The 14,710-nt window shown below is 42.4% G+C and overlaps 1 protein-coding gene across 2 annotated transcripts in view; it reads left to right on the top strand.

Annotated features, from left to right (window-relative positions):
- The window catches only part of HSD11B1 (hydroxysteroid 11-beta dehydrogenase 1), a 38,081-nt gene that overhangs the window by 14,784 nt on the left and 8,587 nt on the right, over positions 1 to 14,710 (top strand). For both annotated transcript variants that reach the window (XM_036912430.2, XM_036912431.2), the window contains 2 exons: positions 383 to 494; positions 619 to 804. In XM_036912430.2, coding sequence (XP_036768325.2) covers positions 383 to 494; positions 619 to 804 — 298 coding nt within the window. The remainder of the gene's footprint in view (positions 1 to 382; positions 495 to 618; positions 805 to 14,710) is intronic.

Genomic DNA, 14,710 nt, shown 5'->3' with positions numbered 1-14,710 from the left:
GACTCACAAACTCAAGGATTTACAAACATTCACAAACTCATGGCTATTCACATGGAAACTAGTATCCATACCAATAATGCATTCAGTAACGTCTGCTTCCAGAAACTCGTGAGCATACATCATAGCCTAAATCCCAGCAGCAATGATTTATCCACTTACATCTTACCTGAAATATTTCCAAAAAGTATTTCAGAGGACAGAGATTGTGTTAGACTGCATTTAGCAACACACACCAGCGTGTGTGCAGAGTTGCTGAACTCACACACACGCCCTCACCATTTCTTATCGAAACAGGGCTATCAGCCATTTAAACCATTACTTCAGACATTTCCTGCAAAGGTCTGCAGCTAAGACTGACCCCATTGCCCCTACGTCCCTGCAGGTAGTATCCCACTGCCTGGAGCTCGGAGCGGCCTCAGCGCACTACATCGCTGGCACCATGGAGAATATGACCTTCGCAGAGCAATTTGTTGCCAAAGCTGGAAAGCTCATGGGTGAGGCCCCTTCTCCTCCCTCATCTTCTGAACTCTGCTCCAGGGGAAACCAGGGAGTCTTGGGGAGGGAGAAGGGGAAGGTATTGATCCGGATGGTTTCTCTCAACACAGCCATCTCTTGCAGGGGGACTAGACATGCTCATTCTCAACCACATCACCAACACGTCTCTGACTCTATTCAGTGACGACATACACTTGGTGCGCAGAAGCATGGAGGTCAACTTCCTCAGTTATGTGGTCCTGAGCGCTGCTGCCTTGCCCATGCTGAAGCAGAGCAATGGAAGCATTGTAGTTGTCTCCTCAAAGGCTGGTGAGTGGAGCAGGGACCAAGGTGGAAGACAAGGGCAGGAAAAGTGCCAGAGGGAGTGTGAGGGGCTCTGGAGTGAACATGAATTTTTATCAGTTTCCATGCAGAGAAGTAACCCCATATAAACTGGAAGCTGAAATGCTCACAGTGATATTAAGCAGAAGCTGACTAATAGTTTGCCCACATGTGTGGCCAGGCAGATAGTTGAATGAGACATGGGTGTGTAAACTCAGTGAGGAGAATGCATGCTGGGTCAAAGGGACGCTATTAAGAACATGCGGGACCATAAAAAATGAAGGGTTATTCAAGGTAGATGGGCTACAAGATCCCTGGAAGCAACAGAGAAAGAGCAGCAGTTCAGAATGTCCACCAGAAATCCGGTGGTTTGTGATCTACAAATGGAAGGCCAGAGGGATATCAAGAGATTGTTGGAGGTACAGCCTGTCTTGAATCTAAGGGAGACACCTGGTCACAATGGATAAAAAGAATTTTACTTCCTCCAGGACCAAGAGCTGTAGGTTGGTGAAGTCAGTTGATGCACAGGTAGAACTGAAAAGTGAAATATTTTAACAATATATAGTTGTCTGATAAGTGGGTTAAGCTAAGGCAAAATGAAATGAATAAAAACAAATACACCACATTATTAACGGACCTGCCTTTAATAGGGGTTTTCTCCTAAATCTGAACTTGCTACATTAAAAGTCCAATTTAAACAACCAACACGGTAGGGAGAGAGTATGTACAGAGAAATATTCATGAAGAAAACTTTGTGTGATCAAGCAAGGTCCCTCATGCTTTGGATGGTGGCAGTATCAGAATCTATCACCAATGAAGAGCTAGACAGTTTCCAGCTGGGAGATTCCTAGGCCTATTTCATCATGGATCCAGGAGAGAAAAGCCTTACATATTTGCTGATTGGTCAGTCAGAGGGGGCTGGAAGGTGCAAACACCAGGACCAAGATTAGTCATCTAAATGTGGATCCTGGCAATGTAAAAACAAATGACCTAGAGGACACTGTAAATTCTTAAGAACTTAACAAACATTATTTATTCCTGTGACATAGAACACCATCTATGTTGTAAAGAGTTCTACTTTCTGAAGGAGAAAGGGCTGCATAGTGATGGGATAAAAGGGCAGTGTGTCTGAGCTACCCGCCAAACAGAGTGATTGATATGCATCCCCGTGCTTCCCAGACAACACAGCTCCCCACCCCTCCCCAGACACAGCCTCTCTCTGGGCTGAAAAGAAGGGAGAGCTTCCAGATGCATACTGAGTGGGAGGGTGTTGGGCACATCCCCACTCCATCCTAAGGTATTGGCCAAAACCCTCCCATCAGTCATGGTGTAGGTGACGTTAATGATTTCAGTTGATTAAATAATACATACACTCCAGACAAAGGGTGTGCTTCATCTTTGGCTGGTGAATTTAACTTTCTACAATGTACACACAGTCTAAGTGTGTACAAGAAGGAACAAGAATTGCTGTAGAAGTCCAAAGGCATGATGACATTCCGATAACCTCTGTTCCCACACATCTTCTATACCTACCAAACGTCACTTTGTAATTTCTGTGGACTTGGAGAGGTAGAAATCTCATTGGGCTACTTTCCTTTGTGTCTATTGTGTGTTTGGCCAAGAGTTCAGCCTGCTTACTTTGAAGCCTGTCTGTGAACTTGCAAAGTACAGACATTTTGCTCTCTCTCCCTAACTGAAGAATTTCTCTGTTTTGTGCTATATTCTTTTAAGCAGCCAGCAAACATGTTCATTAATCCTTTCTCCTTAAAATCTGAATTCCACAAACATGGGATGTTAATCCTCAAGTTGTTCCTAAGGTCAGCCAAAGAGTATTAGTATGGGTTTTTAATCATTCCTTCCAGGGGGGTGCATCAAGTCATTTATTGAATTACAGTGATAAGCAATTGTTTTTATCTGCAATGCATTTCCAGTTATTATATTACATGGAAATCCTATACTTTAATATGTATTTTAGAGCCTCAGCTACTTCTTTAGCACTAACAGAGGCAGTATTGTTGCCTCTGGGAACCTCTTCAAGTCCAAATCCATCCACCGTTCAACACCTTTTTGGCCCCAATCAAGTTTCTATGTGTATATAACATCTACTACATTGACTATTCTCCCCTCCTTCCACTGAGTGCTAGTTTGGTTCTAAGTGGAACTGCTATAACAAAACCCGAATTTATAATGACTTAAACCATCAAAATTAATATTTCTCTCATGAAACAGCCTGCAGTGAGCAAGCAGTCCAGGGTTGATATGGTAGTTCTGCCCCATGAAGTAGTCCAGGCACCTACCTGACAACTACCATCCTGGAGGCTGTTATCCTCACCTGTACATCCAAGATGGCTCATCATGTCAGAAATCTAGCTGGAGAAAGTGAAGCAGAACAACCTAAAAGTTTTAAGCTTCTCGGGTGCAGTGGGTGGCAACTGTGGTCTTTATTCTGAGTGGACCTGTGTCCACCTGAAAATTGGGGGTTCTAGTTCTACAGAGGACCCTGATGTTGATAAGCAACAACAGTCTCTCTCACATCAACCCATGCCAAAATGCACCTAAGACTAGAAGGCAGTATTCCCTCCATGTACCCCACACCATATGCTCACACCCCAAACCCAGTCTCTCTCACATTCAAAGCCCATGGAGAAAACAAAACCCCTTTCCTCCAACAATGGTACAGGGCATAACGGGGTAGGTGAAAGAATAGGAAGAGAATGCCTAGATGGTGTTTGTGAAACACACCGAGACAGAGATATTACTACTCCAATTTGACTGAATAAAAATCACTGCACTGGGCAGAGAACAGCTGAAAACATCTGGAAGAAGCTTCTTTGCAATTAGTCAAAATGGGTCATCTTGACTTAGGTTCAATTTTTAAAAAGTGAAGTTCTCTTGCCTCTGTGAGCCCCATCACTGTGACGCATCACATCAGTTACAAGCATGACAGCTGGTACCCAGCCTCTGTTCTGTTTCTCTCCCCCTCCTGTATGTGCCCTCAGAAGAACTGTGGGCAAACCTTGCCATCCCCCTGCTTCTTTCTTGTCTCAAGAGCCACTGGCCCTCACCTCATATCAAGTCTTTTTCCATCCTCACCAGAGCCCTTTCCACAGCCTGTTCCTCATATCTACTGAACTTTGGAAAGTTTCTTTTAGAAGTCCTATGTTCTGTTTCTCTTTGTTGGCTTCCCTGGTGATGCAAATGCTACTAACAACAATTATAATACACAAGCTAGCCACACTGGACCAGTGTAAGTGTAAGGATATAGCTATATTTTAAGGTAAAACTAGGCACAATGAAAGACTGGGGTTCTTTAAATATTCAAAATGAAAAGCACATCATAAGGAATAAAAGAACCTTGCCAATAACCTCCTAATGTTCAGACCTCTCTGGAATTTCCTTAAGGGTCTCCAGTTACCTATTCATTTTTTTCCAAGTAAATCTTCCTTCGAAGAGATCAACTTTCTATATATATTTTTTTAAGCCTTATTCAAATGCATTCCTTTCTTGGTTTACTCATTTCCAGCACAGTTTTGTGCTATTTTTACGTAAATGTGTAGTATTTCAGGCACATTCTAAGCTGACTAGCCAGGGGCAAATACCACGTAAGACAATGCTTTTGTGGGAAAATTCAAACTGGTGTATGAAGTCACATGTTGGACCTTAACCTGTTTGCCAGCTGAGGGCTGGCTGTGTGGTCTAAACCTATTTTAGAATTCAACATTACAAAGGCGGAAAATAAAACCACCCAAGTTTCTCAACTAGACATATCAACTAACAGGAATTGGAATATCCATAATGGTGTTTTCCAAAAAGACAAGGATATACAGATGTTAACCTCATCCCTGCCTTCAGCTCTGGCATACCACTTTTTCCAGAAAGATAGATAAATGCCTCAACTTATGGATCCCTTTGGGGTGCAGTGGGGAGGAGAGGGCCAAGGTCAAGGTCTAGGACACAAAGGAGCCTGCGAACTACAGCAGAAAGGGGTGATTTATCCCTCAACCAATTTTTCTAATTTTCTAAGGAAAGGTAAAATCTTTACTCTTAAATCCAATTACCTCAGACATAATTTTCAGGGACCACAATTTCCAAGGTGAAAATGAGTTCTGAGGTGGGAAGGGGACTGCTGCTGTAGGTTTGGACTATTTGGAGGGAATGGGGAGAAACAGGAGGTGAGGTGTGTGCAGATAGGTCATCGCTAGGGCCTGCAGGAAGGCCGAAGGAGACAGAGTAAGAATCAACGACCTGGACATTAAAACTACAGGACTCATTGTTGCCTAAATTAAAGAGATTATGTTTAGGCAGAATCTGAAGGATTGACACAGAGGCTGCTGGACTCATCCTTGAGGTCAGGGCTGTAACTGACCCCCAAAAAAGGGAGATTTTAAAGGAGAGGAGACTGCCTGCTGGAGGCCATTTAAAGTGCAGATGGAGAACAATGTAATGCTCTCTCTGCTATTGTTCCACGTTTCCCTTTTTAAAGGCAGGTGAAACTTCTGCAGTCGTGTCTCCTTAGCCCTGCTAGACCGTTGATTTTGTTCAAGCGTCCTTCCTGATGAAACCAGTAAGGCTTCACCGTCGTTCCTGTCTTTACTCACCAGTTTGAGAGGGCATATAACTCTATTTGGAAATACAGAAACAGAGAATAGGTCATAAGAAAAGAAGAATATAAAAATGCCAAAATTAGACTCAGCCTAGATATATGGTGCTTAAGTTTCAAATTTGGCTCTTGAATTTTCTTGACAAAAAGGAAAAGAATAGGATCAGTGTATAGGTAAGGATATATTCAAAAGAAGGAAGCGCAGCAGGAAGTGAGTAATTTCTGAAATAAATTTCTCATAAAAGATTATAAATTGAAGGCGCAAAGTAATGGAAAGTGCAATGCCCCCAGCAACTATTTTAAATGCTTCTACGGTTATAAAAATTACACATACGCAGTTTGAAAATCTGAAAAATGAAGAAAAGCATAAATAGCTTTTTCTCATCCATAATCATGCCAATGTTTTGGATAATTTCCTTCCATATATATATAGAGATAGAGATAGAGATAGAGCACAATTATTTCCCTGCTGCCAGATATTTAGGTTATTTTCAATGTTTTGCCATTTTAAAACTCCTTTAATAAATATCTTTTACATTAATCTGTAGTTAAGTCAATGATTATTAAATTATTAAATTATTATTAATTACTAGGTGAGAGGATGGAAACGCTTTTAAGGTTATTGGTACACATTTCCAAATTGCTTTAGATAACATGATAAATAAAGGACTGGAGTTTTAAAATATACAAAAATAAAAATCAATTTAAATGACTTATGAGTGCCACGCCCCATTCTCACCCTGAGTGTATGTGTGTGTGTGTGTGTGTTCATCTCACACCTACTTTGCAGAGTTGAAGTTTTCAGCAATTGACAGTTGTGTAGGTAAAAGAAAAAGTTATTTAGTAGTTATAATTTGAATTTCTTTGTTTACTTGTGAGGTGGAATGTGAGGACCCTATCTGCTTATTTTTGGTTACTATTGTATTCTTATTTCCTCCAATAGCACCTGGCATGTAGTGAAAATTTAATATAACTTGAATAATTACCTAATGGGTGTCATTTTCATGTATTTGTAGGCTATTTATATTTTCTGTTTTGACCACTGAAATGTTAGGCAAAACTTTTCTAACGATAAATACAGCAAATCAACTTCATGTGCTGCTTCTGGTTGCAAAGACATTATCATTGAAATGCAGCTAAAAATGAAGTTGATTAAGTCAAAAGTGCATTTTGACATGGTGCAAATGTGTAGCTTTGGATAGTTGAGCTTGTTGACCCAAGGAAGATTCCTGCTTGGGAGCATTCTGCTTAAGGTACTTCAAGGTGAGGAACGGCTGGGGAAAGAGCATAATTTTACATCTGAGAAATTTGTTCTACAAATAAACTTGCACAAGTGCTCCCCAAATATATCCACCCATTTATTCAAAAAATATGCACAGTGGGTCCATTCTGAGCCAGACACTGTGCCCAATGCTGGGGCCACAGCAGTGAGCTAGAAGGGCAAGGCCAAGCGTGTGCTGGGATGGAGCCCACACTCCAGTGTAAGCCAACTGTTGCTGCATTGCTTATAGTTATTTAAAAAACTGAGAACAACCTGAACATCCACTACTGGCAACAGGTTCTTAAGCTGTAGTGAAATAAGTACATAAATATTTATACATACTGGCTATAAAAATCATAAGCATAAAGGAAAAATAATTTAGAGAACAGTATAATATAGTATGAGTCCAATGGTGTTTTATAAAGGGGGTTTTTACCTTTCATTGTATATACTTGAGAATGCTAACTGTGCAACAGTCTTGGTATGAATTTTATTAGAGTAATTTTTGGAAAAAAATTAAGGAACAGGGTTCTATATGGTAACCAAAACCAGAAAATTTCTCCTCCCAGGAAGGCTGACTTCAGAAGCACATAGCGCTGAGTCTCACAAGTAAACAAACACATTCAAATGACCAAAATTACTAAAATACCAAATTTAAACTACTAAATGCCATGGTGAAGAATGGGGGTATTAGTTTTTGTTGTTGGTTTTTTGGGGGAGTTTTCTTGCCTACAAAATTGTTAACTGTTGAAAAGTTTGTTAACTCCACAAAGCAGGTATGAGAAGGGTACTTCCGTATACTCCTGGTGGGAAGGGGTACAGTACTTTTCATTTTAACTGGTCTTCACTATTGATGTTTCTTCACATTGTGTTTTATTTATATTGAGGTACATACAAATTAATGAATTCTGACGTGTGTACACTCATGTAACCATCATGCAGGTCAAAACATCAAATGTTTATACTAATTTTTTTTCTAACAATCTCACTAATTTTTTTTCATTTTCACTATTGATTTTTGAAAGTCTAGTTCTTTATTTTTCATTTTGTCTATGGCAATTTGGCAGTATGTATCAATGGCCTTAAAATTGTTCCCATCGTTTCACCCAGCTAGCATAATACTAAGACTCTTAAGAAATAACCATCAATCCAGTCACATATATATGTACAAAGCGTTTATTGTAGGATTTTTTTTCAATGTGTCTATGAACCTATAAGCAAAGCTACCAATACTGAATATAGCCAATTCACATGTGCTTGAAATCAGGCATATCAGAAAGGCAGGATCAACTGAAAGTTATAATCCAATTAGTGTAGGGTGTAGTCCATTTCACTATATGGGTTTTGAATGATTTCATATTTTTCCATGAAGTTGTCCAATTTGGGAACTTCCATGTAATAAGTGTACACAATAAGTCCTTTATTTCTAGCATTAGAAAATTAGTCTTTCCCCAGACCCTCTAAATAAATGGTGAGCAATATTTAAAGAACATCACTTTGAAGGGGTGCCAAACCACTGGGCCATACTGGGCATACATCCGTCTGTATCCACCCCTGGGGAGACAGCTGGCCTTATAGGGGTTGCAAGTGAGAGGCCGTGAGGAAATAAGGCCACCCCAGGACCTCCCAGATGCATGGTCCTGCCACCCCCGTTCTCTCAGCACATCTGCCCCTCTTTCCTCTCTATTAGCCTCTGCTTCATCTGGTACATAGTTGGATACAGTCCCTTTCTCAACAGAACAAGCCTCAAAATGATTACTTCTGCCCCATTGCCAACTCTCTTGCTCTCCGAATCTCCTAACTACAAATTTTCCCCAAAGAAATTTCTAATTTCCCCCAATCTAACTGGCTCAGTTGAGTTTTATAAAGTCTCTCCCCCAAGTCATTCAGGAGGAGCAGCCTAGAGGGAAACAATCATGGCTGGCTCAGTGAAGCCACAGGAAGGGCAGAGTTAGGCTAAAAGCAGGGCAGGCAATGGCAGACCTGTCTGAACCGCTTACATAACCTTGGATAAACTTCCTTCAGGATTGCTTCTGTCAGCACAGGTTGTCAAACTTGGACAGGATGGGACAGGTAGGTGGCAGGGAGCTGCAGTGGCAGCCTGATTTGGGAGGACATGAGGACACAGTGCACATGAGGGACAGCAATTGTAGCCTGGGGTGAAGTTTCAGAGTTCAAGTGGGTGAAGAGGGTATCCATGTGGTACTTGGCATGGGGTATCAGAACTAAGAGAGCTGACAAGAGCGTCTGCAAGGCGTGCTGCCAAGGGGCAGTGCAATGTGGCCTGGCATGGTGGGTCAGAGCCCAGGTAGGATGAGGAGGGCATCCACCCAGACGGTGCAGAAGCACCTGAAGAACAGTCCCCTACAGGGGGCATCAATCAAATAAGTAACATAATGGAAGCCAGATTTTCACTCTCAGTGTTACAGATTACGAAAAGGAGGAAAATGAGAATGACTCGTGATGTTGGATTGGAAATGGAGATGTCGGTGTGAATCAATAGTTTTTAATGTACATGGATAGATACGGAAATATAAATGTGTGTGTGTCTCTCTATGCATGCATATATTCCCTATCTCTGTCCACTGAGAGGGCCTGAGAGCACCCTTAGTGCCCAGATCTTGGTTTCTAAATATCCTCCACTAAAATGAAATAAGGCTTATTGGAGAAATGGTTGATCCCAGGGCAGTGGCAGGAAAGGTATAAGATGAACCTGAAAATCTTGTGCTGGTATTAAAGAACTGCTCAAAGATCAATAGGGACATATTGCTAGGACATAGAAAAATTTAAGGGGCTCCCACCAAACAAATCTGGGACCATTGAGGCATTCAAATAAATAATGATAATAACAGATTAAACCTGTTATCTATAATAGGAATCCATAATGACATAAATACCTGAAGTAATAAATGAGGGAGGAGAAGCCTTTTCCATATAGTAGAAAGACAAATACTGAATATAGAATGATGAAACTGGGAAAAATCATTTGGTAACCCCACAGTAATAATCAATCCAGAAAGCATCAATTCAAATGGGTGCTAAAACTAGTGGGTAAAAGTTTAACAAGATACTCTATTTATATAGTCTCAAAAATTACCCTACTCAATGACAAAAAAAAATTGAACAATCTATTTCAAAAATGGGAAAAGGGCTTGAATAGACATTTCTCCAAAGACAAAAAAAAATGGCCAATAGATATACAAAAAGATGCTCAACATCACTATCAGAGAAAAGTGCAAATCAAAGTCACAGTGAGACATCACTTTACAACTGATAGGATAGCCAATATTTAAAAAAACAAAAAACAGAAAATAGCAAGTGCTGTTGAGGATGTAGAGAAATTGGAACCCTTGGGCACTGTAGATGAGAATGTGAAATGGTGCAACCTCTGTGGAAAAGAGTATGAAGCTTCCTCAAAAAATTAAGAATAGAATTATCATATGATCCAGAAATTCTATTCCTGGGTATATAATGGAAAGAATTGAAAGCAGAGTCTTGAAGAGAGGTGCATACATGTTCATAGAAGCATTATTCACATTAGCTAAATCATGCAAGCAACCTCAGTGTCCACTGACAGATGAATGGATAAGCAAAATGTGCTATCTATATATAATTCAACCTTAGAAAGGAAATTCTGATATATATATACTACAACATGGGTAACCCTTGAGGGTGTTAAGTAAAATAACTCAGTCACAAAAAGACAAATACTGTATGACTGCACTTCAATGAAATACTTGGTCAAAATCATAGGGACGTAAAATAGAATGATGGTCACCAATTACTGGGGGAAATAGGAATGGGAAGTCATTGTGAATGGGTATAGGGTTTCAGTTTTGCAAGAAGAGCTGGATGGTGATGATGGTTGCATAGCAATAAGAATGTACTTAATGCCACTGAACTGTACACTTAAAAGTGATTTAATTTTTTTAAAAAGTACGGTCCTACTAAATACTGTAGTAGTTGAATGGTGGCCCTCAAATGGTGGATATGTCTATATCCAAACTCCCTGTGTATGTGACCTTACTTGGAAAAAGGGTCATTGCTGATTTAATTAAGTTAAGGCCCTTGAGATTATATCATTCTGGATTACCTAGATGGGCCCTAAATCCAAGGATAGATGTCCTTATAAGAGACAGAAGAGAAAACAGACAGGAGACTAGGAGATGGCCCTGTGAAGACGGTAGTTTGGAGTGATTTAGCCATAAAGAATGCGGGCTGCTGCTAGGACAGGATCCGCTCCCCCCTGGAGCTTTTGCAGGGAGTGCAGCCCTGATGACACTGGCCCTCCTGGTCTCCAGAACTGTGAAAGAGTGCATTTCTTTTCTCTTAAGTCTCACGGTTTGTGGTCGTTTGTTACAGCAGGTCTAGGAAACTAATGAACTACTTTCCTCACTTTGGGAGTTGTGCTGTGGAAATGGAGGAGGAGGTCCCTATGTGGAGGAAATGCACACTGACATACTCAGGGGGGATGGGGCATTGGGTCAGCAATTGCCTCAATTACAGCTATTATTCTCAAATAGCTCATGAAGGGGGAGACAGGTCATTTGTACTATTCTTGTAACTCTTCTGTAAGTTTGAAATTATCTCAGAAGAAAAAAATCCCCACCCTAGGGGTCTAGTGGCTTGGAGGACGCATGAGGATGGATTCTGCGGGGCTTCCTGTGGCTCCCTCAGGGACCGCCTGCAGAAGGCCCCTTGGCAGGAACAGTGCCTCCTCAAGCTCACCCCTCTCAGCTTTCTCCTCAGCTCCAGGGGCTCCACCGGCTCAGCCCTCTTGGCCCAGTCCACCCCACCACCCCTGGGCCGGTGACTCCAGGCCAGCTCACCTCCATGGGGTTCACATTTGGTCTCAGAAACGCCTGTTGTTGGTGTATATATTTGATCCCAGCTTGCACTCAACTTCGCCCTCAGGCAGTTACAGCCCTGCCTCTAGCCTTTAGAATTTCAGGTGTGAGTCTCCAGACTCCAGGGCACAGTTGCAAAGGTCTCGAAACAATCTCATTAAAGCCCCTCCTATGCGGTTGGAGGTGAAGAGAATGCAGATCCCCACCCCCACCCCACCTCCCCTGACCCTTAGTAGATGAACACCAGACACTGACCACTCCTCCTTCTCCAAACACAACCATTTAAGCTGGACGTAGGTGAGTAAGTAACACTGGTAGACCTGGTTGGGGCTCCCCCTTCAACTGCGGGGGTTCTTGAAAATCTGTCCTTTTATTCTCACCCTGGGAGATATGCTGATGCTCTGAGACAATAGGAGGAACCACATTTCCCCGCCCCCTCATACTTGCACAAAGTCACCTTGTGAAATCTAGTAACAGATTTTATCTTATCTCTGCAACTTTTTGTACAATTTCAACACCGTACACACCTCCCTTGTCTGTGGCCAAAACGCCTCCATAGGTGTCCTCCAGCTGCCCTGACTGCCCCTTTTCAGTTCTCTTCATCTCCCCAATCTTATTATTCATTTCCTCAGATTCTTTCCAACCTAAACCCTGTTCCCTGTTCACTCAACACACACTCCCTGGGCAATCCCATCCATTCCCATTACTTCAGTGTTCACTGTGTTGTGTGTTGTCTCATTGCTTATGATGGTGCCTCAGGTTCCCCAAAGCCTGGAGTAGAAAGATGGACTTAATTTAGAACCCAGACAACTATAAGCGTTTAGACCATGAGAGTCACAGCTGAAGAAAGGTGTTTAGGAAGAGCTGGGAAAAGGGGTAGGATCCAGGATGAGTTGCCAGCCTCGAATCCATCAAGGCCTGGTGAACCTCAAGTTGGGGCTCGCTCAACAGAAGATGTGGCACATTTGCCTGGGGTCACTCTGCAAGTCTGAAAGCAGGCAGAAGTGAAGTTTGCAATACTGTACCCTTTCTTCTGAGCTCTCAATTAAAACAGTTCACAATCGGCCTTTAACATGGAAATATTTTCAAAATCTCAGCAGGGAAGTTGGGAACAGCAGGGAAGTTGGGGACAGAGAGTGTGGAGTGGATGAACAAAGGCCTGAGACCTGCTTTTGACCTCTTCTGTTCAGCTAACGAGCTCCGGTGCACAGCTAATCTGCCAGCCCTCTGGCTCTTGCTGGGTCCCCCAGTGGCTAAGTCCCAGCTTTTCTGGGACAGAGCTAATTGCAAACAGTATGTCCCATTTATCACCAAGTCTGCACTCTTGTCAGACTCCTTGTCTCTTATTCTTCTTCAGAAAGTATGGTCACCACAGCTCTATCTCTTTGTGGTCTAAAACTTCCCAGAAGGGAAATTCAGCTGCCTTACACCTATTCTGCCATAATGGCTCCATTCCCCCACAGAAGCCAAAACTCAACCTAGGTCAAAAGCATTCAGGCCTCTAAGCATGCCCTTACTTTCATGACTGCTCCATGCACATTAGAACAGAACATTTATTTACGTGGTCATTTGATGTAATTAAGCTCATACTCGGGCATATTTTTTTAACTGGTAGTTGAAAAAGTGCATTTTGTAGGGTCTAATCAGGAACAACTTAATTCTTCCTTTCAGACCTATTCTATGGGTTAGCTCTTCCCTGAACCTGGATGTGATCTAGGGCAAATGGCCACACTCTAGGATAATAAAAGATCCTCTGGATGATTCCAGTCTCCAGAAAGGTCCCAATTCAGTAATTAAAATGTCCTAGTCGTGTGTAATTTAACAAAGCTCCTCCCCTCGTCAAGCTCAAACCTGCTGTTGTAGGAAACCTTGGATAGGTAAGAGAGGTGAGTCCAGCCTTTCTCCCCATTCCCCAACTCCTCGCTCATCAGGGTCCCTCTAGCATCCCTTATATAAAAGATGAGGGGTTGGGGTGCAGGGAAGAAGAGAGGTACGGGATAGGAAAGGGCTTTCTTGGCTGGTGCCAAGGTAATACCGCATTGGTCTCCTCTGGCCACAGATATTGAAAACCTCTGCTTTCTGGGCCGGGAGGATGACCAAGTCTGAGTCTCGCCCCGGTGCTTTTGTGAGTTCTTTGGAAGCCCCTGCTGGAATATTGATAATTCTTCCTGTGAGGTGAGCAACAGTTGCTGATGAGTTTCCCTCATGTGCCGGGAATGCAGGGGAATACACTCACCGCTCTGGGTTCTCCCCTGGGGCAGGGCTGGGAATGACTGGGGACAAGGGCTGAGTCCTGGGACAACACCTGCAGGGTGATGAGCAAAGTGTGGCTGGATTCTGGGACCCCGCGGGGAGAGGTCTAGCTCTGTGCTGGCTTTGCCTACAACCAGCCTCTCGGTTTGGGTCAAACTTCAGTCCTTGGTGTCCCTCTAACTCCCGGGGACAAGCCCTCCGCAAGGTGTCCTAGAAGCTCCTCTCACAAGGGTTGACGTGAGTGGAAGCTCCCACCCCTTCTAGGAAGATCACCTGCTCATTTCCCCTCCCAAACTCCTGTCCTCTCTGATATCTTCACCTTCATCCCCTGCATCCCCTTGGAAGGGTTGCAGGTCTGCACATTGCAAATTCATTGTTTTGTGTTTTGTGGTTCTTTGTTGTCTTTGTTGCCAAATCCTCTGTAAATGCTCACGTAGTCTGGAACCTCCCTTCAGAATATGGAGGCATTTGCCAATTACTGTGCTATCTGCCTTTGAACCTTAGCTGAAACTAGAGTCAAATATTAACATCCTGTTACATATTACTTATTCTATTTTGACTAGGGCCGCTTAACTCACAGAACATTTCTGAAAAATAAGAATCTGGGATTTTTTAGGAGCTTTGCCCTTTTCAGCTTTCTGAAACTCGTAACCTGCTTTACACTGAACAGAGATTCTTTACAGAGGTTTCTCACACAAACTAATTAGTGTTAGGCGGGGAAATGTTCACAAACAATACCATGAATAGAAAAGACTTCAACGAAATGTGTCAAGGTTGTTTTGGAAGAGCAAGAACCTAGGAGATTTTTCTCTTTTCCTTTTTTTCTGCTTTTTGAAATGTTCCAGCTTTCCTTTAGTGTGCCTGGACTGGTTCACAGTCCTTTATTTGTAATTCCAAAATCCAAAAACCCTGGGGAAAAAAAAAAGCTCTGAA

This window comes from Manis pentadactyla, chromosome 9 (genome assembly GCF_030020395.1).
Source record: "Manis pentadactyla isolate mManPen7 chromosome 9, mManPen7.hap1, whole genome shotgun sequence".
Classification (NCBI taxonomy): domain Eukaryota; kingdom Metazoa; phylum Chordata; class Mammalia; order Pholidota; family Manidae; genus Manis; species Manis pentadactyla.
This window is presented reverse-complemented; position numbering and strand designations above follow the sequence as displayed.